Raw genomic sequence first — 21,423 nt, 5'->3', positions numbered from 1 at the left:
TGGCATTCTTAGTGACGCCAAGTGGTTCATGGCTATTGTTCCCCTTTCGGCCTTTTGAATTTCTTGTCGCTCAAGCCTCGTTTTCTTATGCTTCTTGGCTGGTGGTAAAGGGGCTGTCAGCGGCGGTGAACGCTTCAACTACTACGTACACAGTTGGCTACAGTTGGTTACAGTACTCGATGCATTTTTACACGGTTTTCATGTGTATTTACTGCATTGAATTGAGTGTTTTGACTGGAGAATCGACTCCCCCCTGTCGATCGAACTCTTGCAGAGTCTCACTGGTGATTGGCCAATATAGCCTTTTCTATGTGAAACAGTTCATCACGTGATATTATTCTCTGTTTTCGAGAGCCAATCATGCTGGCATCAGCATAGGCGAACGTAGTATTCTCAGCTGATGTACGTAAATAAAGGTACGAATATCTGATTCCGATGTATGGAGGTTGCTATCGTAGAATTCTTGATGATGACTTATCGATATGTAGACAGGGATGGCGGCGATAACCAAGTCTTGATAAGCAGGGACTAGATACGGCATCTTGAACATATTTTATCTACCAAGGATGCATGCAGTAAGGCGACAGTGACACACTCACTACCGCCGTTTCCGAGTAATCGTGGCAGGCTCAAATGCATCGTCGTCATCGTCATCCTCAATATCACTCATCTCCGTGAATCCTGCCCTGGCTGTACGCGCAGCATTCCGTCTCACTGCACCCGTCGAACTGGCTTGCGAAGCAAAATTCAGCGTCGTCTGCTGCGTTGATTTTGCTCCGCCGCGTCTCACGGAAGACGCGCCTGCTGTTACCGACGACGGCACCGGAGAGGCGGCCTTTTTAGCCCGACTTCGCGATGCTGCCGTGGTAGTAGTACTTGCCGCCGGTTTCCGAGCGCTACTTGTTGTCTTCTTACCGCGCGACTGCTGGACAAATAGTGCCTGAGAGTTATCGTCGTCGTCGTCTGATATGATTCCTTCCGGTTCCTCCATGGAGTCCTCAACCACGATCACGTCTTCGTCTTCATCGTCATCTGATATGACGGTTTTCTTGCCTCTACTACCCCGTGAGGTCGTACCAGTCTTGGCGGCTGTAGTAGTAGTAGTAGTAGTAGCAGTCTTGCGAGTGGTACTTGCTGCACCGCGTCCACCGCGACCCCTTCCTCTACCTCGTCCCGAGGGTGCTGCTCTTTCAGTTCCATCTTCAGCAACGTCTTCTTCAATCGGGTCTCCGCCTTCATTATCAGAATGGATCAGTGCTCCAGGCTGATCCTCCCATGCACCATCAAATTCCGAGTCCCAACCGTCTGGCTTGGGCTTGAATTTCTTTTGTCCCCGTGTTCGTTTCACTGCTCCCTTGGCGAACATTTCTTCCATTTGACCGCGATATTTCTCCATCGCGTTCCGTAACGATTGATGGGCTTCGTCCTCATCATCGAGATCTGCATCGCGCTCTAGGGTCAAGAGATGCTTGATCTGACTGTCGAGTGACTCGTTCACAAACATTTCCATGGCATGCTTGTCGTCTTTGTCGACAAACTGAGAGACGGCATCACCGAACAGATTCTGAGGAAGAATTGTCAGCGACTGTGCAGTAAGTAACTCACGCACGAGCTGTTCGACTTTGACTGTATCAAGAGATGATAGATGCGTCACGGCTGCCTCGCTATCTAAATCACCAGCTTTGCGAGTCGTAGATGCCTTTTTCTTTCGATGGAACTGGACGACGTCGTTCACATTGGCTACCTTACCGACGAAACGATTGGAGAAACGCTGTGGATTCTCGCAGTCAAAACTACCACCTTCCGGCGTAGAAGTCTCTACACGTAGACGGACAAGTGGTAGAGGAATCTGTGGTTCCTCATCATCTCCAATGTCATCTTGATGCGTTTCTAACCATTCTGTTTTGGCTTGTTCAATCAGATCATCAACGTAGGTCATCAATAAGCGGGTAATTTCAGTTCGGTTATTTTCCTTTCGTGCCAACTTCTTTGCTGTTTTATCTTCAGACAACACAATCTCCTTCATGACAAACGGACGCACTGTTTTCAACGGTATCGGTTCGCTTTTAAATTCCCTCCCCGTTATAGAAAGAATCGACACCTGCTTAGTAACGGCTTCACCTGGAACCAAAGACGTAGCCACCGAAGACCCAGGTTGCATCACATGGAAATTCGTCTCCGGGTTCAGTTTTGGATCAATAAGACACTCGTGTTCGTGGCCCCAAATAACCAAATCCAGAAACTCCGGCAGAAAATTCTCTGGTAGATAACCCGTTTCCGTATGAGCATAATGATTCTGGTGAACGCAAATCAGATTGAACCAGTCCTCTTTCTGTACAGAAGGCTGAAAGAATTTCACTTTGCCATCCCGAAAGGTACGAAACAGCCGCTCATCGCGCACATTACTCAATCCGTAGAGAGCAAGTTTCGTTCGACCTTTTTGTAGGAGCACAGGTTTAACCTGTATATTGTCCGACTCTGGCGTACGTCCGTAGTAGTTCAAGAGCCCGGATACCTGCAAAATATCCAACGCCGCTAAATGACCCTCACCAGATGGATCATCATGGTTCCCATGAATCGAGAAAACAGGTATAGCAACGTTAATGTCAAGATCCTCATAATTGACGTGATTAAAAGCACCCTGGAAATTCTCACTAGCGTCGCTGAGCAGCTCTAATTCGCAAGGTTTGTCTCCCAGACAGTTTGCGCGTAATGAGCGCATGACTTGATACATGGATTTTCGGGATGGTTTATTTTCGTGGAAGAGATCGCCAGCCAGAAGAACCATGTCGACGTCTCGTTCTTTGGCGAGACACATGATTTCGTGGAAGCTTCTCCAGCTGTCGTCGCCCCGGATTGGGTCGCGCTCATTGTAGCCGACATGGTTATCTGTGGAGACTAGGATGCGAATTGTGTCGGCGTCTGTTCTATGCTTAGCATCTCTGCTTATACAGGGCATAGTTTAAGTGATGGCTTACCTCCTAGGGGTGGCATTTTGATGTGTGTATCGCATGCATGAAAACTGAGATTTGAGACAGGAGCAGCTAACCCTTAAGTTGATGAATTGCCGGTGCTGCCTGGAGAAGTAGCTGCAACTTGAATCTTGTCAGCGCCACTGATCAGATGTGACATATCATTATGATATGCAGATAGATGAAATATGACTAGATGGCCATAGGAATTATGGCTTCTGCTAGTTGAGATTCTGTTGAGTTATACGTTCGCCACGAATCGTGTTAAACAAAAGGACTGCTTTATCGGCTTATCGATTGATGCCTGAGGCATGAGTTCACTTTTGTCTACAACTTCTTCTTTCATGTACATCGATATGGATTTTTCCCTTGAAATTGCCTATCTGTGAGAAAATACGAAATACTTCATACATTAGTTAATCTTTTTGTTCAAGTTTCCTCGTCAGGTCTTACGACGTGAAGATCAGACACCAATAAGTTAACTAACACCCGCGGTTAGTCAGCTTCACGTGGCCAACGACTGGCTTGACTCACTGCAAACTTGATCCTCTGCGTTTACCTTTTCATCTCTTCCAACCACCAACCCTCCCAACCTCTTCAAGGCTCAGTTACTTGCTGACATCGCTTTCAACAAACGCTCACTTTCACGCTCACCGCTTTAACCTTACCACCGACTGACTCAGCAATTTCTGGTCAGTCGTGCTTCATTTGCTCAAACCCTACATCGAAAACGTTTATGCCCTCAGAGCCTGCTGTCGTCTCGCAAAATTCTTCTCCAGACGTCCCTACTCCTCAACCTACAACATCTTTCCAGCATGGCAATGACGATCGATGCGATGAACCGGTCTTCGACACTCTTCTCCGCGAAGATGTTGGAGACCAGGTCGCGTCGAGCGACCCGCCAGTTTCCGCTCCCGCTGGGGCGCATGCCAGCGAAGACGCATTACTACGAAGATTGAACGGCACCGACGACGATGTAGCCATTGTATCTTCACCATCATCAGTTCCTCGTGGTGTTGAAACTGAGAATTCCTTAGAAGACGTGTTTCGGTCTTCTCCGGGATCGCATCAATCAAAGGTTTACGTCTTGCGACCCAAACCCCGCCAAACTCTCGCGGAACTTCCAAATGGTACGCTGGCATGATACATCTCGGAATTCGTTGCTATAGGGCTAACTTGTAATATAGAGGTTCTTACTCATATTCTCTCGCATCTTACGCCCGCTGCTCTCACGGCGATTGCGTTCGTATCCCGTCGATTCCATACACTAGTCACTACCCCTCATGCCTGGAGAACCGCGTTTGGGCGCTACTTCCCAGGACCTTACAGTATCGGCGAAGATGTTACATCTGAAGGATTGGACTCGTCCAGACGCTCTTTCACTAGATTGACTGCACTGGCATCGTGGCGCAGTGAGTATATACTCCGGACACGACTGTTGCGGTCCCTTGGTCGAGGAAAGCCAGCGGTGATTCCTTCATCTGGAAAGCACAATGCTCGTGCTGGGGGAATCCAAAGCGGATCAGCGCTTGCGACATATACTTCCCAGCTTCTGTATCCCATTACTCATATTGATGCCTTGTTTACACCTACGAATGCCAAGAAATCTCCCCTGTTCATCCACGGAGCGGCGGAGGAGGGTGTTGCTTCAATGAGTGATCCTTCTGCTGGGAAGACAGGTCCGTGGGGTCTTTACGGTCATCCACTTTTCAATCATTTCACAGACTTGTATTCCGGCGAAGCAGAGTATGGTTTGGGAGCGGGGGATATGGTTGGGGTACCGAATTCCATGGACGTGAGCCAACCATATGGCATGATCTACGGCGAAGGCTGTCCTAGAGGCCGCAGCTACTTCGTATCATCGGATGAGAAACGTGGTCGATTTCTCGGCGGTTCTGAACTACACTCGGAACCCGCGTTAGGTATTCCTGACATTCAAAGTTTTACCACTGGCGTTAGTTCGGTGTGGATCGCCAGGTCTCCGAACATCCTGAAAATAACAAACAATATATTTGGAATATTGTGTGGTTCTACTTCTGGTGTTTTGACTGCGTACTCTCTTGGAAGCAGTTTGTTGCATGAACGGCGGTTCGACCCTGGCCAAATTACAGCCAGGTGGGTACTCAGTCCCGGTGTTCCAATTATCTCCATCTCGGTAGATGAAAACTTCTCGGAAAAACGATATTCTACTCGCCGGATTTGGGCTACAGTCTTGAATGCTTTAGGCGAAGTCTATTACTTGACAGAGCTTCCAACTCCTCCCGAATCCAACCAGCCAGCATTGCCTGAGGTTTTGGAAAGAAGGGCATGGAAGGCTGGCCGTAGTGTTCGTTGGGAACTCATCGAGTCTACCCGTCGTGTCGCTCGCCCTGATCCATTTAACCGAGACGCTGTCGATGGTAGTTACAGCCCACGATCTTCTACTGATTCAATGGGCCTGAGTGAGAGCCAAATCGCTGCAGAAACAAGGGAGATTGAGAAGTATCTAGCATTCAAGCCAAAACACTTCCGTAAAGTCTGTGAAGGCTGGGATATGCAAAGACGGTTAAAGGTCGATTTTGCTGGTGATGATTTGAACGGCGCCGGAGAACAGGTTTTCATCATCAGCTGTGGGTTTGATCAAGACCAGTCTGCTTCAGTCCGTCGTCATGTCCGTCAGAAAGTGTCTATATCAACCAGCTCTGAGCATTCTCCGAAGTTGTCGAGCTTCAAGCCAGTGGTGCCCTCCCTGTTCGGTGGACCAACCACTCCACAGTCGTCTCAGCCAACTAGTCAGCCTCGGTCTCGAGCTGCCAGCCATGCTAGCCACAGTGTTTCGACTATTGCCAATACTGAATGGAAAGCAACCGACTTCGTTTTCGGTGGTCCCAAGTTTCTTCGGCTGACTTCTGCAGCAATGGACATGTCCAGTTTGGCACAACTCACAGTCGCGGAAGATCCTCTGCTTGGAATGTCAAGTGCTTCTAATGTGTCTTCACCTGCTTCCTCACCATTACCATGTATGCAAGCTTCGGCTTCTGAATCCGGTGTGCCAGGACAACGGGCTCGTTTTCTGGCTGTGGGAACTGATTCAGGATCTGTATATGTTTGGAATATGCGGGTACCACCGAGCCGTACTCCTGGCTTGATCAACACTGTTTCACCGGTTCGGATAATACAGACGGAATCGCCTCAAGTTTCATGTCTTGGTTTGACATCTCTCTATCTTGTCCATGGTGGGAATGACGGGTTGGTTCAAGCGTGGGATCCTTTGGCATCGACTCTTCGGCCCATTCGCACGTTGCACTCTAGGTTTTCGTCTCGTGCCCGTCGTCGCCTCATTCAGGCTGAAGCATCCATCCTAGGTGTTGGGAATAACTACTTCGCTGCTGGCGCAATCTGCCTCGATCCGGATCCAACCGTGCTACGAGGTATCGTTTCTCTTGGAACGCATGTTCGCTTTTGGTCGTATAGCTCATCCGCTGCCGACGAGTACAAGACCAGCAAGCGTCGTCGACGACGATCTCACCGAGGCAGCAACTCATCCTCGGAAGGTCAGCGCTTCACCAGTACTGGCCGCGGTGCCTTGAAAGACTTCATCGAAGATGAGCATCACGAGATGAAACGGCAGATCGTTGAAGACGAAAAACAGAGAGAACACCTTAGCTATCGTTTTGGAACTGATCTACTTGGCCCCGACGCAACTGAGGAGGAGCTTATCGCTTATGCTCAGTTATTGAGCGAGGAGAGTCTGAACGACGCTTTCAATCAAAAGCAGAGTGGAAGTAACACGCGGGCCAGCAGTGTATCTAGTGATACCGTCGCTGCCTTTGACAGCTCTTATCCACCTCGCGAATTCTCTTCGTCATCTTCACCAGCCCTTGAGACCGTCGAGGAAGAACTTGCCCCTGATATCGCAGAAGCAATTCGCTTAAGTCTACTCGACGAAACTCCACATTCGCCTAACGCACGGCAGCAGACATCGTCGCCACCATCATTCAACACCTCATCAATACCAATCAAATACGCTAAAGGCGCAAAATCCAAATTCAAACGTCGCCAACAATCTAGTTCGCCACCGGAGACAGCAGCAGCTGAAAGCAGCAATCAGCAGGAAATGGATGACTTGGAATTTGCTATTCAACTGAGTCTTGCCGAGGAGCAGAGTCGTGAGAATTCTCAACGGCAGCTGGAGCAGGAGTTCCCGAGTTTATATGGTAGCTCGGCGGCTGGGAAAGGGAAGGGGAGAGCGCAGTAATTTGTTACCGTTATGTTTGTTTATATTCATACCTGTTTTGTTGTGTCTTTTTGGTCTCTTGGGGTATAACCCGGTAATAATCCATTCAAGTAATATGTTTCCTTTAAGGTTAGTTCATATATTGTGCTAAATGCTGACCGTAGGGTAGAGACGTCTGGTGCATGATTTACTCTCATCGCATTCCACCTGGCAAGGTTGCACAGTCCAGTGTTGTCCATGGGAGAAGCATGTAGAGGGGAATATTTAAAATACGTCTTGACGTATTCATCACGCATTCTGTGGCGCATGGGTCGCAAAGGGCCAAGTTCCACTGCCAGTCCTTGTCAGGAGTATCCCATACCTTGATACAAAGATGGACTTACGCTCATTCGGAGCATAGATGCATGTAGCATCAAAGATCATAGGTAGATTAGATGCACAATTCGTGGAAGTATTCCCATCTCATATATCGCCATGAATCAACCGGGGTTCAATCTTTCTACCCCCCGTTTCGAATGGACGAAGCAATCTCGGAATAATTTTTTGAGATAATCGCTTCTTCCAGAATCAAAATTTCAAGAGTTGTCATCGCTTCCCTGAGCATTTAGTTCTGCCTCAAAGACGTATTTGATTGAGTGTGTGAAGAATTCTTCCCATGAATCTGTCTATTCGGTGTACTGAGGGATTGTGCCCTGGACAGTAGGGACGGCGAATCCGTATTTTGCATTTGGAGAAAGTGCATTTTTGTGTAATTGAGCTAGTCCCTTGCCTCGTTCTTGGGGTTCAGGAATCTCTTCATTCATTTCCACGAATTCGCAGAGGTCGAAATGGGTGTCCTTTGTCCGCTGCAAATGTTCCCCAGGCTATTGGGGTAGGGCAGAGGCGAGGTGATTTGTCCTGTAAGGATTTCATGGATATGAATTCTCCGGATGCCATGGCCTTTCCTTGGTCATTCTGGGTTACCTGCTTGTGTAGACTGATAGCAAATCGTTAGTAGTACACTTACTTTAAGATCAATACGGCTTTGTTAACCTTGAGAAAGAACGTTGGGTAAGATCCATCTACCTGTTCGATCAGAATGCGCAATGCGCGTCCAGTAGCTCTGTCCACATCTAATAATGCCCAGGATTTCGCTTTCTTATGGTAGTTCTGGTAGACTTCAAGGACACATTGATTAGGAACCAGGCAAGCAAGATGAGGTGGAAAAGAACTCAGGGATTGACATACGTTTCACTGCGTTCTCATCGACGCTCTGAACCCAATTTCTCAGGAACGGGGATTGGTTTATCCCAAACTCTTTCTCGAGTTGCCATTGCGGCTACAATTATCCTTTGGCTTAAGCAGGGTAAAATAGATTGTTAGACAAGCTTCTCGTAGCTGGGTAGGATGTAACAACAGGATATAAAGCACCCATGGTGAGTCACTAGTTACAAAAATTAAAGGAGCAGGGAAATAACTAGATGAGATGGAATGATGGTTTGACTCAATTCAAATTTGAGGTTCGGAACGTAAACGTTCAAATTAAACAAGATGGACTTAGGCTACCAAGACCCAATTATTATGGAAGAGGTCGCAATGAAAGATGCATCATCTTCCAAGCAATCTCACCTCTTCCTCTTCGCCACCAACTTAGATACTTTCGGTAGACGGCCAATCTATCTAATCACCTACTCAATTACACCGTTGTGAGTTTGGGTCTTGCGCTGAACAAGACAAGCCACTCGGCACCCTTAATCCTCAGAGCCGTGCAGAGCTTGGGAGCGTCCTCTGTCCCCGCTGTTGCTTATGGGGGTGTTGCGGATATATGTATTCATGCCGAGAGGGGGATCCATGTTAGGACCGATGATGGGAGCGGCAAGTCTGGCTATATGTATTGGACCCGTATATCGATGGTTTGGTTGCTCTAGGTGGTAGCAGGAACTATCAATGGGTTTTCTGGGCGTTCTTTATATTTGGTGCCACCATCTTGATGGTTATTGGGGTGTTTGTTTCCGGAGATGGCGAGAGAATTAGTTGGAAACGGTAGTATCCCAGCAAAAGGCTGGAGTATGACGTGGTATGATCTTGTCAGAAATCGTATAAGGAAGACAATATATTGGTCGACTAATAATTGAAGTAAAAGAGGAGGAGCTCGGGATACCATCAGATCGGCAACATGGGCAGGGTCCAAGCAAGCGCAAATGCAATATTTCTAATCCGATGGGTTGCCTTGCCATTCTCTTCTAGAAAGATACGGCGGTGGTTTTGTGGATGGCCGCTTCGCCATATGCCGTCTATTACTGCGTCCAAACATCCAACCCCTCCATACTCAAGGACATTTATGGCTTCAGATGAACTCACGATTGGGCTGGTATACCTCCCGGGTGGAGTCGGTGTCGTTTTGGGAGGATATCTGAACGGACGAAGATTGATGGATTATAACCACGCCATCACGGAGAAGAAGATTAGCCAGCCTATTGATCCAGTATCTGGAAACAATGATCTGGATAACTTCCCAATTGAAAAGGCTCGAGCCCGTGGTTGCTGGGTCCTGCTTGCAATTTATATCCTGTCGCTAGGAGGATAGGGGTAGGCAGTGAGCAGACATGTCCATGAGAGTCGGCCGTTGATACTTCAGTTTACTCTGGTGGTTCTCTGCACTTGCTTTCAACAGACTTTCAATGCTCTATTGGTTGATCTTTTCCCATCGAATCCCGGCACAGCAGCTGAGGCATCAAATATCACGCGCTGTGTGTTATCGGCCGTAGCTGTCGCGATTATGCAGCCACTCGTTGACGCTATGGGAATAGGTTGGTTTTTCTCACTGCTAGCGTTGATAAGTGGAGGTGGAGGCCTGGCAGCAAACTTTGCGATAACGAGATTTGGTACGATTTGGAGGGGGCAGAGACTGGCTAAGACGCGGAGATGAATTTGGAGTAGTATTCACTAACTACATGGTAACTTTTTAACTCTTGAAGATATCAAATCCCAAAATATGGGCATTAATATGATTCTGCTATACATACGGTCAATCCACGACACCAATCGCACAGGGTATGAGTTTCTTATCTTGCATCAGCCCCTAAGTCGGACGCCGCACTGACTGATAGGTAAGCATCCTTATCTCGAGAAATGAGTTTGCCAAAGCCACTCATATCGAACGAACAGTCGTTGAGATTTACCCCAAGAACGGGAAAGTAGATCCTCAACTAGAGTTGTCGGCCAAGCAAGAATGGCAAAGAGTTCCTGAGTCCCTGTCTGATAGAAACGACACGATAGGACGGGAGATGGTCACGTGAGACCCGGTGTTCTCCGTTTCGAGTCCCGAGGTCAGACCAGATAAACAAGCAGCCAATCAGATATGGGAAGAGCGGAGTCGGATATGCTTTCCGGTGCTCTGATTGGCCAGAGTCAAGAATAATTGAGACCAACTGCGTCATTGCACATGTTAATGCACGAGGGTGGATACCAACTGGTGCACATATTCCCGGTTGAGGCCCCATCGCTGCCCAATCGAAGACTGCTGATTGGCTGATTGTCCAGAACCCACGCGGCTAAGACCCGCGCCAAGCACCGCGAGCCGCTGCAATGCGCGCCATTCCAGGATGTTTAAATTAGCGAGTCTTGTTAACACCAATCACTCGAGGATTTTGCCCCCAGAAATGGAAAGTCTTCGCGTCTTCCAGATACAAATCATGGAAATAAAGTCTAAACGTCCAAAGTAAAACAACCCTGTGCTCCACTCCAAGACGTCGTTGCGACCAGAAAAATTTTTTCTTCGTTTTATCTTCCTCAGCTCTTAATTGCCTACCCTTCCCCTGTCCTCTTGCTAGGATTATTTATCCATTTCTACTTAAGATAGCTCTGTCCATTCAACGGAGTAGAACCATTTTGCCAACGCGACCTATATCTGCTTCCTACCCAGTCAGTCTCTTTCCAGAGGCAAGTCCATGGACCAGGAGACGCTCATCGATCTTTTATCACAACGCAAGAGGATAGTCCGGTACATCAAGTGGCGGTAAATCTGCCTACGCGACAACGTCTAGATTGGTTATATTTCAGTATACTCTTCTATACCCTAGGTTATACTAGGAAACACCGCACGCGACACCACCTCTTCCAAAAAAAAAAGACCCACAAGCGCTCAATTCGGTAGAAGAAAAGAAAGGAAAAAAAAAATGTCGACTTCAACTAGCGAAAGCCCGTCTCTGGACAAGAACAATGCTACCGTCTCGCCCGATGCACCTGTACCAGTTGAAAGCCCTGAAAAGCGCATTCTTCAATTCGATGAATTATCTGCTGCTGACAGGGCTTTAGCGGAACAATTTGGTTATCAACCGGTATGCCCAATGCGCGCACACAACCCTAGACTCTTTTCAAATTGGACCGAGTGAAATTATATATCGTTGTTCAAAAAATATTAATACTAGTATATAAAAAAAAAAACAGGTCTTCAAGCGCGAATTCGGTTATTTATCCACCTTTTCGTTCGCTTTCAGTATTTCCGGTCTCTTCGCGACCATTGCGACTACCTTCTCATACCCGCTTTATGCCGGTGGCTCGGCCTCGGTGGTTTGGTGTTGGCTTATATCCGGTGCGGGATGTATGTGTATTGCGGCGTCTGTGGCTGAATTGGTATCCGCATATCCCACAAGCGGCGGTCTCTATTTTACTGTTTCTCGTCTTGTACCTCCACGATGGGTGCCTTCTATCAGCTGGTACACTGGCTGGATCAATCTGCTCGGTCAGATTGCTGGTATCGCTTCTTCCGAGTATGGATCGGCTCAAATGTTGCTTGCAGCAGTCTCCATGGGTCGTGATTTCGAATGGCTTCCGACAACAGGACAAACGGTCGGTGTCATGGCCGCCTTGACTGTTCTCTGTGGTGTTCTCAATTCATTGCCCACCGGCTGGATGGAGAAGATGACTCGGTCGTATGTTATTTTCCATCTGCTCGTGCTGGTGACTTGCTGTATTGCCTTGTTGGCCAAACAGAGAATAAGCATAATGCAAAGTATGTCTTTACGCACGTTGAGCCGGATTCGGGTTGGTCACCGGTGGGATTTTCATTTATGTTTGGATTCTTGTCTGTTTCGTGGACTATGACGGATTACGACGCTACGGCTCATATTGCCGAAGAGTAAGTTTCCTTCTCTGGGTAGCTTGAATACGTGCTAATTGATTAGAATCCGTAATCCCGAGATCAAAGCTCCATGGGCCATCTTCCTTGCCATGGGCGCCGTATACGTTCTCGGATTTTTGTTCAACATTGTCCTATGTTTCTGCATGGGCGATGTAGCTTCCATCCTCAGTTCTCCGATTGAACAACCCGTGGCCCAGATCTTCTACAACAGTCTCGGCAAACAAGGTGGTCTCGTCTACGCCTCTTGCGCCTTTATTCTCTTGCAATTCATCTGCTTCACTGCTACTCAAGCTCTTGCCCGTACAGTCTTTGCCTTCTCTCGTGACCGTTTGCTGCCCTTTTCCGGTGTGTGGCGTAAAGTGAACTCGGTGACGGGTACTCCATTGTACGCCGTATGGTTCTCCGTCTTTTGGTGCATTGCTATCAACCTAATCGCTCTCGGTAACTACGCCGCCATCTTAGGTGTCTTCAACATCACCGCCATCGCTCTCGACTGGTCCTACATTATCCCTGTGGTTTGCAAACTCCTCTTTAACCAGTTTGAGCCTGGCCCATGGCATATGGGCAAATTCTCTACTGCGGTCAATCTCTGGGCTGTTATCTGGACTGTGTTTGCCTCTATTATTTTCTTCTTCCCGACATCCCGACCTGTTACTGGCGAAACCATGAATTATGCTGTTGTCTTTATGGCGTTTATCTTGTTGTGTGCCATGGTTTATTGGTATGTGCGTGGAAAGAAATTCTATGTTGGCCCGATCAAGGAGACTATTATTCAGGGACAAGCTAATGGGGGAATGATGGAGTCGGTTCCTGTCATGAATTTGGAGAAGTCTTCTTAGACTACGACAAGTTTCGAACCTGAAAAGCTTGGGAAAGCTTAGAAGGGGTTAGGAGTAGGAGAGGATGATACGTCCATCAAACAATTCTATTCACTTGCTTTGAGATTCGATGCATGTATGTATGTACTATCAACTTAGTAAACGGAGGCAATCTGAAAAGTTTTAGCTTTGGCGGATCAGAATTGGCCGGTATAGTACACGAGCTTATAAGTACCTTTACAGGAACATATACATATCATCAGATACAGAATACATATGTAGTACTAGACTGAGTGTTCTACACATGCACGTCTCCTAGCCAATCACTTAATTCGTACTCCTTAGGGCTGTCGGAGTTAGCTTAACCCCACAAAATCCGGATATCTCGGCCAGTTCATTAGCCCGACTGCATACCCACTGCATATCAAATTAGAGAATGACAACAAAGAAATGTGTCCGAGCATGATTGTAGATCTTATTGAACGATTGAAATGGTATGCGATGTAGAAATTATTTAAGGGTCGCCTGGCTGGACGGGTCCTAAGGAATCTCATTCACTCTTAACCTTGCCATCTCAGAATCCTGATCGATTGTACCCCGTGTTCCAAAATGCCGTCGTACAAGAATATCGATAAATATCTAGATCAAATCCACAAGGACAAGACCCTCGTCCTTGGATTGGTGGTTGGGTCGCATCAGGACGTGAAACCCGGTGTCCGGATACCCAAAGCCGGTACATCCCCTTTCCACGACTTTTCTCGATGTCTTATGTACTGACGAAGCAAAAACTCTAGACGCCCAATCTTCTCCAGAACTACACCTCCCCAAATCCTACCTCTCCTCCTCAACAACCAACGACACCTACCTCATGATTGCAATCGACATCGACGCCCCCTTCCCATCCTGGCGCGGTCTAGGTCCAATCCTACACTGGGTGCAACCAAACCTCAAACCAGACCCAGTAACCGGCAGACTTTCTCCTCCTGGGCCTGAATCATATATAGTAAACTACATCGGTCCTGCACCTCCGCCACCGAGTTCACCGCATCGGTATTGTTTCTTTCTGTATCGGCAGCCGGAGGGTCTGGATGTGGACAAGTATATTGCCAAAAGAGGGGGGAAGAAAGTTGGAAATGTGGCGAGGATGTGGTTTGATTTGGAAAAGCATGAGAGAGAGCTAGGGCTGAAAGGGGGGATAGTTGCGGGGAATTATTTTGTTAGTAATTAGATAGTACTATTTGGGATGAATTGCAAAGCTTAGGACGACTTCTAGTATCAAGAGAACGCTCGCCTCCAGGGTTGGTCTAAGAACATTGAAATTAGTGGAGAAATCAACAATGAGGAGAGAAAGAAGATGAGCCGTTACTGTAGAATACTTGCTTATTCCAACAGGATGCTTCCAGTACATGAAGATGGAACAAAGCAACATAAAAATCATTTATGAGATCTGTCAAAGCGGGTCATACAGGTATCTGTCAGATTACTGTTCAGTACCATTTACACCAGATGTGGTTAGACTCTTACTAACTTTTTATAGACTAGCTCGTTTCCATGCTGTTTCCTAGAGATTTGAAAAGAATTCGAATGAGTGCAGGGGGGAAACTGATTTTGCGAGGCCCTGTACACCAGGTATGCGATAATTCAAACTTTTCCAAACGCTTTGAAACCGAGGTCAGAGATGTTTCACGAGAGTCACATATTTAGTCTCATCCGACATGAGGTCGATCCATTAAGCCCAGCGAAGCCATTGGCGTGGGTATCATCACGACAAAACAGTAAGAGCAAAACCTCAGTGAATGAATTCGGGTTTAAGATCTTAAAGAGGATACAAATCAGACCATGAGCCTGTGCATCCGACGAACTCCTGGCGAGGTGGCGGTCGGGGATCGTTGGTAAGCACCAAGTCGGGATCATCTGCAGGGGGAGGGCGTAGCTCAAATTCTGGCAGCCACCAAAGCATGCTGGATTTGGTAAACAGTGATAGCACCTTGTGATCGGGACATTTAGACCGAATATGAAAATGTACCTCAGCAATACGGTGTCGCCGACTATGTCGCAGTTCATCGCAGTTAGGGTCTAGGCAGAACTGCAAGCTGGTTGCAACCAGGGCATTGGAGGCGATTCGATGTGATTATCAGAAATCACAAACTCAACTTTCTAGTAAGAAATTTAGTTTTTGGTGTTTAAGATACACGACCAAAAACAATTTCACCTACTTCCCCATGCGAATAGACAAAGTGGTAGCCGGCTCCAGAGAATATTGGGGACTTGCACTGCATCCAAAAGACGGGCCACATCGGTAGCTGGCTTAGCATAAGGGTTCATGAGCTCAGTTCTGGTTCTGACATGGTAGCTGTTCAGATGAGGGGATTGATCGATCTGTAGGTAGAGTCTCGGCTGGTTTGTGCGATCCATCGGAGGGCACTACCAATGCCTTATATAAATGCCTCTAAACTCTGGATATCATACTCTTTTTGCATTCTGCTTCTTTTAGTCGAGAAGCTTCCGTATTCTTTAGGGTGGTGATCTAGCGACACCCCCCTAGTTCCAGCGACACCAGGGTGTCGTTCTAGCGACACCCCCACGTGACTCAGTTATACGGATTGGATAATTTTCACGTGTCATGTGATCAGAAAATCAAATTTCCTTCCAAACATTGCCATATTTGGCAATAGAATCTAGGGTTAGGGCTAAGTCTATCACATCACTATCAATTGTCATTTTTCCTGCTAGTCTAATCATACAGTATTTCAGCAAAGTAAGATTCTTGTCTCAGAAAAGAAATTGCACCTTCCTTGCCTGTTACTCATTCTCATCGCCTAGCCATGGCGCTGGCTGGCCACGGCCACGTCGCTTGCTTCTTCTGATCTGATTCTCGTTGGTCTTATCATCCCTGTTCTCACTAATTTCATTATCATCATTCTCATGACTTTGAGTGCTAACTTCACTAGTGCCTGCAGAGCCGCTACCACATTCGCCACCCTGCTGTCTTCCTCCACGCCCACGACCCGCCTGTCCTCCTCCATAACTACCACAACCTCGTTGTCTTGCTCCACGCCCACTCCTTGCCTGTCCTCCTCCACGGCTACCACGTACGTGGCCACTTCCTCGTCCTCGGCTTGATTCTTAAGTCAATAGATGTTCAAATGCAGAGGGATCTCTTCTAGTAGATCTATCTTTAGCTGACTGGCTCTGCTCGCTTGTAGTTGGCCAGTTAATTACACCAGGAGGACGGCCACGTGGTCTGATTACTTCTGGCTCCAGGACTAATTCTCGTGGATCCACAGGAGAAAGGTTTTCGTCGGTATGCAGCCGCCAATGTGGACAGAATTCAAAAAGCTCAATCGATGTGTCAGCCTCATAGTATTCCTTGATTATGTGGATGCAAGGAATCCCTAGAGTCCGTCGAGTCACACCCGTGCAGGGCTTAATTGGCTTTTTATCAGGGGCGCTCTCCGGGAGGTATCTTTCAAAGATACTATGGATTATTTTCAGTGCATGACTTGAGACCTTCTTCAAAACATGCTTAAAAAGCCACAGGTTCTTGAAATCTATCTTTATTCGGACGCGCTCATCCTCAATTTCCTGCCATATTTTTTGGTGTTGTTTTTCAATTGTCATTTCAATTGATAGTGTGGCTCCAAGTAGATCCATTGTGGAAGTTCCAAGGTCACGTTTAATAATCCAATGGGCACCTTCAACCTGTAAGCTTGCTTGCTTGTTGAGATGCAGATACTCATTGGTATAGCATTTTAAAAAGTGTTTTGCCGTATCTTCCTGAAGCCATTCTTTCTTGATATATTCAAAGACCGTGTCCCACATATTATGGCTGTATTTAGCCCTGAAATTATTCCACTCAGCATCTTTCTCTTCCTCAGTATATGCATTGACGAGTTTTATAAAGTCCTGCCAAAAAGCGACCCAATGAGCTTCAACCTTCTCTTTAAATTCATCAACTAGGGTGCTTTTCATACCCTTGCCCTCATAATCGATTCGAATGACTTCCTGGCGTAGAGCTGGCCGACACTTAACCATCAGATTCTTTTGGATGTGCCAAATGCATAAGATATTTCGTGTATATGGAAATATAGCTTCAATAGCACCCATTAGGGCCTGATCTTTGTTAGTAATGATTATTTTTGGATGCCCTAGCCCCATACGGAAGATTACCTGCTCAAGGCTTTTAAGAATAAATGAATAAGACTTCTCCTTTTTATTTTTCATGAAGCCAAATCCGACCCAGAATGTCTTATTGGTTCCTGTGCAGCCAACAATATCAAGAAGGGGCATTCGATATTTATTGGTCTTGTAAGTGGAATCTAAAAAGAGCACAGTATTGTAAAGCCGTAGTAAATCCAAACAGCTCTTATGGGTTAAGAACACAGCTGTGACAATATCATCATAGGTTTGGTAATTGACAACCCAGTCTCCAGTCTCCGGGAATAAGCTAAGAAGGACGTGAATTGGCTCTCAACCATTTAAGAAGTGCTTTCGCATGTTGTATCTGAAATTGTATATATCTTGGTCCTTTATCCCAACATTATCTCCACACTTCTTCCTAAGTGAAGCAATGATATGGCGTGTGTCAATTCCATTCTCTAGTTGGGCTTCGATTTGGGTAGCATATTCAAGTATTTGACGATGACGATGGACTGAATGAGTGGATATTGGCGACGGATCGTGATTATGGCGTTTTTCTTTGATATCAACAAGCCAAGTGTCATCTTGCTGAAGTCGCAGGACGATAGAGAAGGAACAGTCAGTAAGTATTATGCTCCCTTATCGCGTACACTCAACCACACGATCATGGTACTCCCCTCCTAGAGAGCACTTCACAAACACAGTCTTGATATGGCCATTTTTAGCTCTCTTTGAGCGCTATTTGGAAACCGCATAGCCGTGGTTCTGGGCAAAGTTGTTGATAAATTCAATAATAGTATCAGGTGAGTTAAATACTTCTTCTTCTAGACGAGGGGGAAGTAGAATTTGATTGTGAAGATTATTTTGAGGTTCTGCATCATCTCCAGAGCTTTCATAGCCCTGGAGGAGGGACGCTAATAACTGATTTGAGGCCATCGAGTCGCTATGCCATAAGATAAAGGATGCAAATGTTTGACGACCTGCATCTTATGTGATAATAAGACTGCATGCCTGAGTGCCTTAAGACCATTGAGCGCCGCTTTAATCTAGCCCTAACCCTAGATTCCATTGCCAAATATGGCAATGTTTGGAAGGAAATTTGATTTTCTGATCACATGACACGTGAAAATTATCCAATCCGTATAACTGAGTCACGTGGGGGTGTCGCTAGATCACCACCCATTCTTTATTCGTTTTGTGACAGCCTCAACATGGCACATTCGATACCTTGACAAGAAAGTTTCGAGATCACGTACCAAATGAAGATGAAAGGGTCTAAGAATAAAGAGTCTCTCAAGCTACAGAATCTAGAACCGCATGCTAATGTGATGTATGACTCATAAATAACACCAAGATGGCTCCTTTTAAGACAGAAGCCGGACAAGATCCAGTGTTTGCAGACAAATAACAAAGGCATCACTAGCAGATATTTCTGAAACATCATTGATGAAAATGGCCCATTTCCGTGTTTCCAAGAGGTACTATGCCCAAGCTTCCTTTCGATTCATTGACGCGGCTAGTTATATTGGACAAAGAGCGGAATTTGAATGCCAGGGACCCGAGATGCCTCCTGGACTAATCTGTCATATTGTTTGAGCACTATAGACTATTATTGCTAATTACCAATTGTTGACATATGAAACCTCCACAACATGACGATCTCCTGTTTCATGTTTGTGAAATATCTTTGTGAGCTGCCACGCAACAGAAGTCTAGTGGCAACTTAACTACAGTATAGAAACCCAAATCCTCCCAGGCCCTTCTTTTAAAAAAGATATTTGAAAATATTAGAGTAGTTACACCATAAATGAAACATCATTAGATCAACTTCATAAAAGTAACTCGACCTGAAGCATGTCCCATAACAAGCATGCTCTCGTACACAGAGGAAGAAGTTGCTCGATACTCAACAGGCAACCAAATGGCATTAGAATCATTGCGAGTCAGCCATTCCTTCTTCACTAGTATATTTTTATAAAGACTGCTTGCTGTTTGAGGTAGACTACGAACATGAAGAGATTCAATATTGAATCGTGCTTAATCAGTCTCCAGAAATTTGCCGTCGGGAGAGAACGCCACTGCTCCAACCCAACCAGAATGGCCTACGAGAGTCTGCCGCAAAGTGCCAGTCGCTGGATCCCACAGCTTGACTGTCTCATCATAAGAGCCCGAGGCCACCAGCTTGCCGTCGGGAGAGAATGCTACTCCCCAAACTGAATCAGAATGCCCATCAAGCGTCTGCCGCAGGATGCCAGTCGCCGGATCCCACAGCTGGTAATCTCTGAATCCAACTAGGGATTTTATCGATATATTTATTCCTAATTGTACTTCTTTTGGGGTAAAAATAAGTGCTGATGCATAGAGCTGGAGAGACGCCTGATCAATTACCGAGATGTTCTTTCGAATAAACCGCATTGCGTCGTCAAGGAATCTGCATATTCCCGTGTCTTTATCACTCTGGATAGATTGTTAGGATCAAGGAATCCTACATATTCAACTTGGAGATACTTACAACAACAGTTTGTAATGTCCCCACTAGGTGAATACTTTCTGCAATTCTTCCTAAAAGGCTCAATGATTCCAGCCAATGTAAAAAGTGATCCTGTAGAAACACATAGACCGGACCACTGTCATTGATGCGCGTCTGACTCTCTTTCAAATGGTATACCCAGAAGCGGCAAGCATATTGTATATCTGGTGGTAAGTGGTTGGCTATGACTCTGCCATCGATCTCAGCTCGTAGTGTCCCTTGGCCCGGCAGGTTGCATATATTTTCTTGAAGAATCCCCGGTTGGGACATTCTTTCAAGGCATTTGGCCATGACCATCTTGTGAGTTTCCGTCTCTCCACCCAGAACGGATCCGTGTGACGTTTTTCAGGGGCAATGAGGAAATTACGGAATGAGAAGTGCAGCATCCTGATTGGCGATTCTGCAGAGGATGGCACACTAAGGACCGAATGCAGGGATGAGAGCTGTCCTTCAATCTGTTGGCTGTCGATATTAAGCAAAGATGCTAGGGATGACCGTGAAACAGGCTCAGCTGGATGAACAATTGTGCCTACAATGCGTCGAAACCTCTCCACCAGTGATTTCTGTGCCTTTTCTGGACATCCATGGATTAGCTGGTTCAGAATTGGAGAGTAAGTGGCATCTAGCTTGTCCATCTCAGAGTCACCCTTCATTTGTCGATACTCAAGAAGCTTTTTCAGCTGGCCTGTTGGGTCCGACCACGCTGGATCTTCCACAAACCGGCACAGGGTAGCGGCAAAAATGAAGAGTGGAACGGCCATTTCAACCAACACCGACATCGCCTCCAGGCCAGGCCAGTCAAAAGGAAGTGACCAGCCATCTTTCGTATACTTCTCCTGGATTTGCGCAAATCTGTATTTGAGTGTCGAAACGTGAATATCAAACCCTACACGTTTTGGCACCGGATATAGTTAGTCTGACGCGGCACGTGCGTGCCGCGTATATCTAGCTAGCTATCCCCGTCCCCCTCGTTCTTGGGATCCCCAACTGACAGTTGGGCGATAAGTGGCCGACCACGAGTCCTCACCTATGTTCGAAAGAAGAAGGGCATTCGGACCTCCCAGCTGCGCCCCTTCACAACTGACACCAAAGAGGCCTCGGATCTCCTATTCCTACAGATTTTTTCCGCCCACAGGAAAGTCTGCTCTGATAGTTAACATCTATAATGCCCCAGCAGGCTCCATCAGAGCAGGCGAAGTCGCGAAAGCTCTTACAACCCTGCCAGAGGCATATTTCCCTCAAGCAACGATACTCGCAGGCGATCTCAACCTACTACACAACAGATGGCAGCCCTCGCTACATCGCAGCCCCACACCTTCTGCAGAGCCGTTCATTAACTGGCTGGACCTCCAGGGTCTAGTACTCATCTCTGACATAGACTGTCCCACACATGAAAGGGGTAACGTGTTAGACCTCAGTTTCGCCTCAAGCCCTCTGGCACTCGCGGGAGCTAAAACTAGCATAGCGAGCCACCTAGATTCAACCTCAGATCATCAACCACTAATCACCACTGTACCATGGGATCAGAGATACAAGGAAACAGCTCAGAAACTGAGATTTGACACGCTAGACCACACCTGCTTCCTCTCACTCCTCGCCTCTAATCTTGTTAGTATCGAGAGCTC

General features: G+C 46.8%; 9 protein-coding genes across 10 annotated transcripts, besides 3 other annotated features; 5 read left to right on the top strand and 4 right to left on the bottom strand.

Annotated features, from left to right (window-relative positions):
• Nucleotides 1-598: 598 nt before the first annotated feature.
• On the bottom strand, nucleotides 599-2,994 carry TSTA_019830 (meiotic recombination protein Mre11; the record flags this gene model as incomplete). Its single annotated transcript, XM_002484112.1, has 2 exons — nucleotides 599-2,922; nucleotides 2,979-2,994. The coding sequence occupies 2 exons, from the start codon at nucleotides 2,992-2,994 to the stop codon at nucleotides 599-601; spliced, it is 2,340 nt and encodes a 779-aa protein (XP_002484157.1).
• Nucleotides 1,092-1,117: a microsatellite.
• Nucleotides 2,995-3,708: 714 nt separating the features above from the next.
• Nucleotides 3,709-7,557, top strand: TSTA_019820 (F-box and WD domain protein; the record flags this gene model as incomplete). Of its 2 annotated transcripts, XM_002484111.1 has the most annotated exons (3): nucleotides 3,709-4,102; nucleotides 4,160-7,282; nucleotides 7,358-7,557. In XM_002484111.1, 2 exons carry the CDS (start codon nucleotides 3,709-3,711, stop codon nucleotides 7,207-7,209), a joined length of 3,444 nt encoding a protein of 1,147 aa, XP_002484156.1. In that variant the 3' UTR covers nucleotides 7,210-7,282; nucleotides 7,358-7,557. The 2 variants fall into 2 exon arrangements, with proteins under 2 accessions (XP_002484156.1, XP_002484155.1); XM_002484110.1 differs by lacking the exon at nucleotides 7,358-7,557 and having other exon boundaries at nucleotides 4,160-7,313.
• A 296-nt stretch (nucleotides 7,558-7,853) lies between these two features.
• On the bottom strand, nucleotides 7,854-8,501 carry TSTA_019810 (uncharacterized protein; the record flags this gene model as incomplete). Its single annotated transcript, XM_002484109.1, has 4 exons — nucleotides 7,854-8,051; nucleotides 8,152-8,164; nucleotides 8,195-8,321; nucleotides 8,447-8,501. 4 exons carry the CDS (start codon nucleotides 8,499-8,501, stop codon nucleotides 7,854-7,856), a joined length of 393 nt encoding a protein of 130 aa, XP_002484154.1.
• Nucleotides 8,502-8,718: 217 nt separating this feature from the next.
• TSTA_019800 (uncharacterized protein) lies at nucleotides 8,719-10,096 on the top strand (the record flags this gene model as incomplete). The annotated part of the gene is made up of 4 exons (XM_002484108.1): nucleotides 8,719-8,873; nucleotides 8,906-9,080; nucleotides 9,311-9,715; nucleotides 9,842-10,096. 4 exons carry the CDS (start codon nucleotides 8,719-8,721, stop codon nucleotides 10,094-10,096), a joined length of 990 nt encoding a protein of 329 aa, XP_002484153.1.
• Nucleotides 10,097-11,345: 1,249 nt separating this feature from the next.
• On the top strand, nucleotides 11,346-13,321 carry TSTA_019790 (amino acid transporter, putative; the record flags this gene model as incomplete). Its single annotated transcript, XM_002484107.1, has 4 exons — nucleotides 11,346-11,507; nucleotides 11,617-12,129; nucleotides 12,183-12,307; nucleotides 12,354-13,321. 4 exons carry the CDS (start codon nucleotides 11,346-11,348, stop codon nucleotides 13,147-13,149), a joined length of 1,596 nt encoding a protein of 531 aa, XP_002484152.1. The 3' UTR covers nucleotides 13,150-13,321.
• Nucleotides 13,322-13,586: 265 nt separating this feature from the next.
• On the top strand, nucleotides 13,587-14,392 carry TSTA_019780 (phosphatidylethanolamine-binding protein, putative). Its single transcript, XM_002484106.1, has 2 exons — nucleotides 13,587-13,861; nucleotides 13,923-14,392. Exons 1-2 carry the CDS (start codon nucleotides 13,738-13,740, stop codon nucleotides 14,354-14,356), a joined length of 558 nt encoding a protein of 185 aa, XP_002484151.1. The 5' UTR covers nucleotides 13,587-13,737; the 3' UTR covers nucleotides 14,357-14,392.
• A 1,538-nt stretch (nucleotides 14,393-15,930) lies between these two features.
• On the bottom strand, nucleotides 15,931-17,418 carry TSTA_019770 (uncharacterized protein; the record flags this gene model as incomplete). Its single annotated transcript, XM_002484105.1, has 2 exons — nucleotides 15,931-16,246; nucleotides 16,316-17,418. 2 exons carry the CDS (start codon nucleotides 17,416-17,418, stop codon nucleotides 15,931-15,933), a joined length of 1,419 nt encoding a protein of 472 aa, XP_002484150.1.
• Nucleotides 17,155-17,889: a mobile genetic element.
• Nucleotides 17,890-19,305: 1,416 nt separating this feature from the next.
• TSTA_019760 (sulfur metabolite repression control protein, putative) lies at nucleotides 19,306-20,577 on the bottom strand (the record flags this gene model as incomplete). Its single annotated transcript, XM_002484104.1, has 2 exons — nucleotides 19,306-19,699; nucleotides 19,988-20,577. The coding sequence occupies 2 exons, from the start codon at nucleotides 20,575-20,577 to the stop codon at nucleotides 19,306-19,308; spliced, it is 984 nt and encodes a 327-aa protein (XP_002484149.1).
• Nucleotides 20,578-20,804: 227 nt separating this feature from the next.
• Nucleotides 20,805-21,406, top strand: TSTA_019750 (uncharacterized protein; the record flags this gene model as incomplete). The annotated part of the gene is made up of 1 exon (XM_002484103.1): nucleotides 20,805-21,406. A coding segment is annotated over one exon (602 nt), but the record flags the coding sequence as incomplete, so codon positions are not given.
• Nucleotides 21,047-21,423: part of a mobile genetic element that runs on past the window's edge.

The sequence above is a fragment of the Talaromyces stipitatus genome, genomic scaffold, assembly GCF_000003125.1.
Source record: "Talaromyces stipitatus ATCC 10500 scf_1105507295549 genomic scaffold, whole genome shotgun sequence".
Taxonomy (NCBI): domain Eukaryota; kingdom Fungi; phylum Ascomycota; class Eurotiomycetes; order Eurotiales; family Trichocomaceae; genus Talaromyces; species Talaromyces stipitatus.
Note: the sequence above shows the minus strand (reverse complement) of the source record. Positions and strands in the feature narration are given on the sequence as shown.

Excerpts from the sequence above, each read along its gene's own strand:
- TSTA_019780 (XM_002484106.1), top strand. The coding sequence starts at position 13,738 with ATGCCGTCGTACAAGAATATCGATAAATATCTAGATCAAATCCACAAG. Across the intron at positions 13,862-13,922 it reads TGTCCGGATACCCAAAGCCG|ACGCCCAATCTTCTCCAGAA; the intron begins GTACATCCCCTT and ends CAAAAACTCTAG.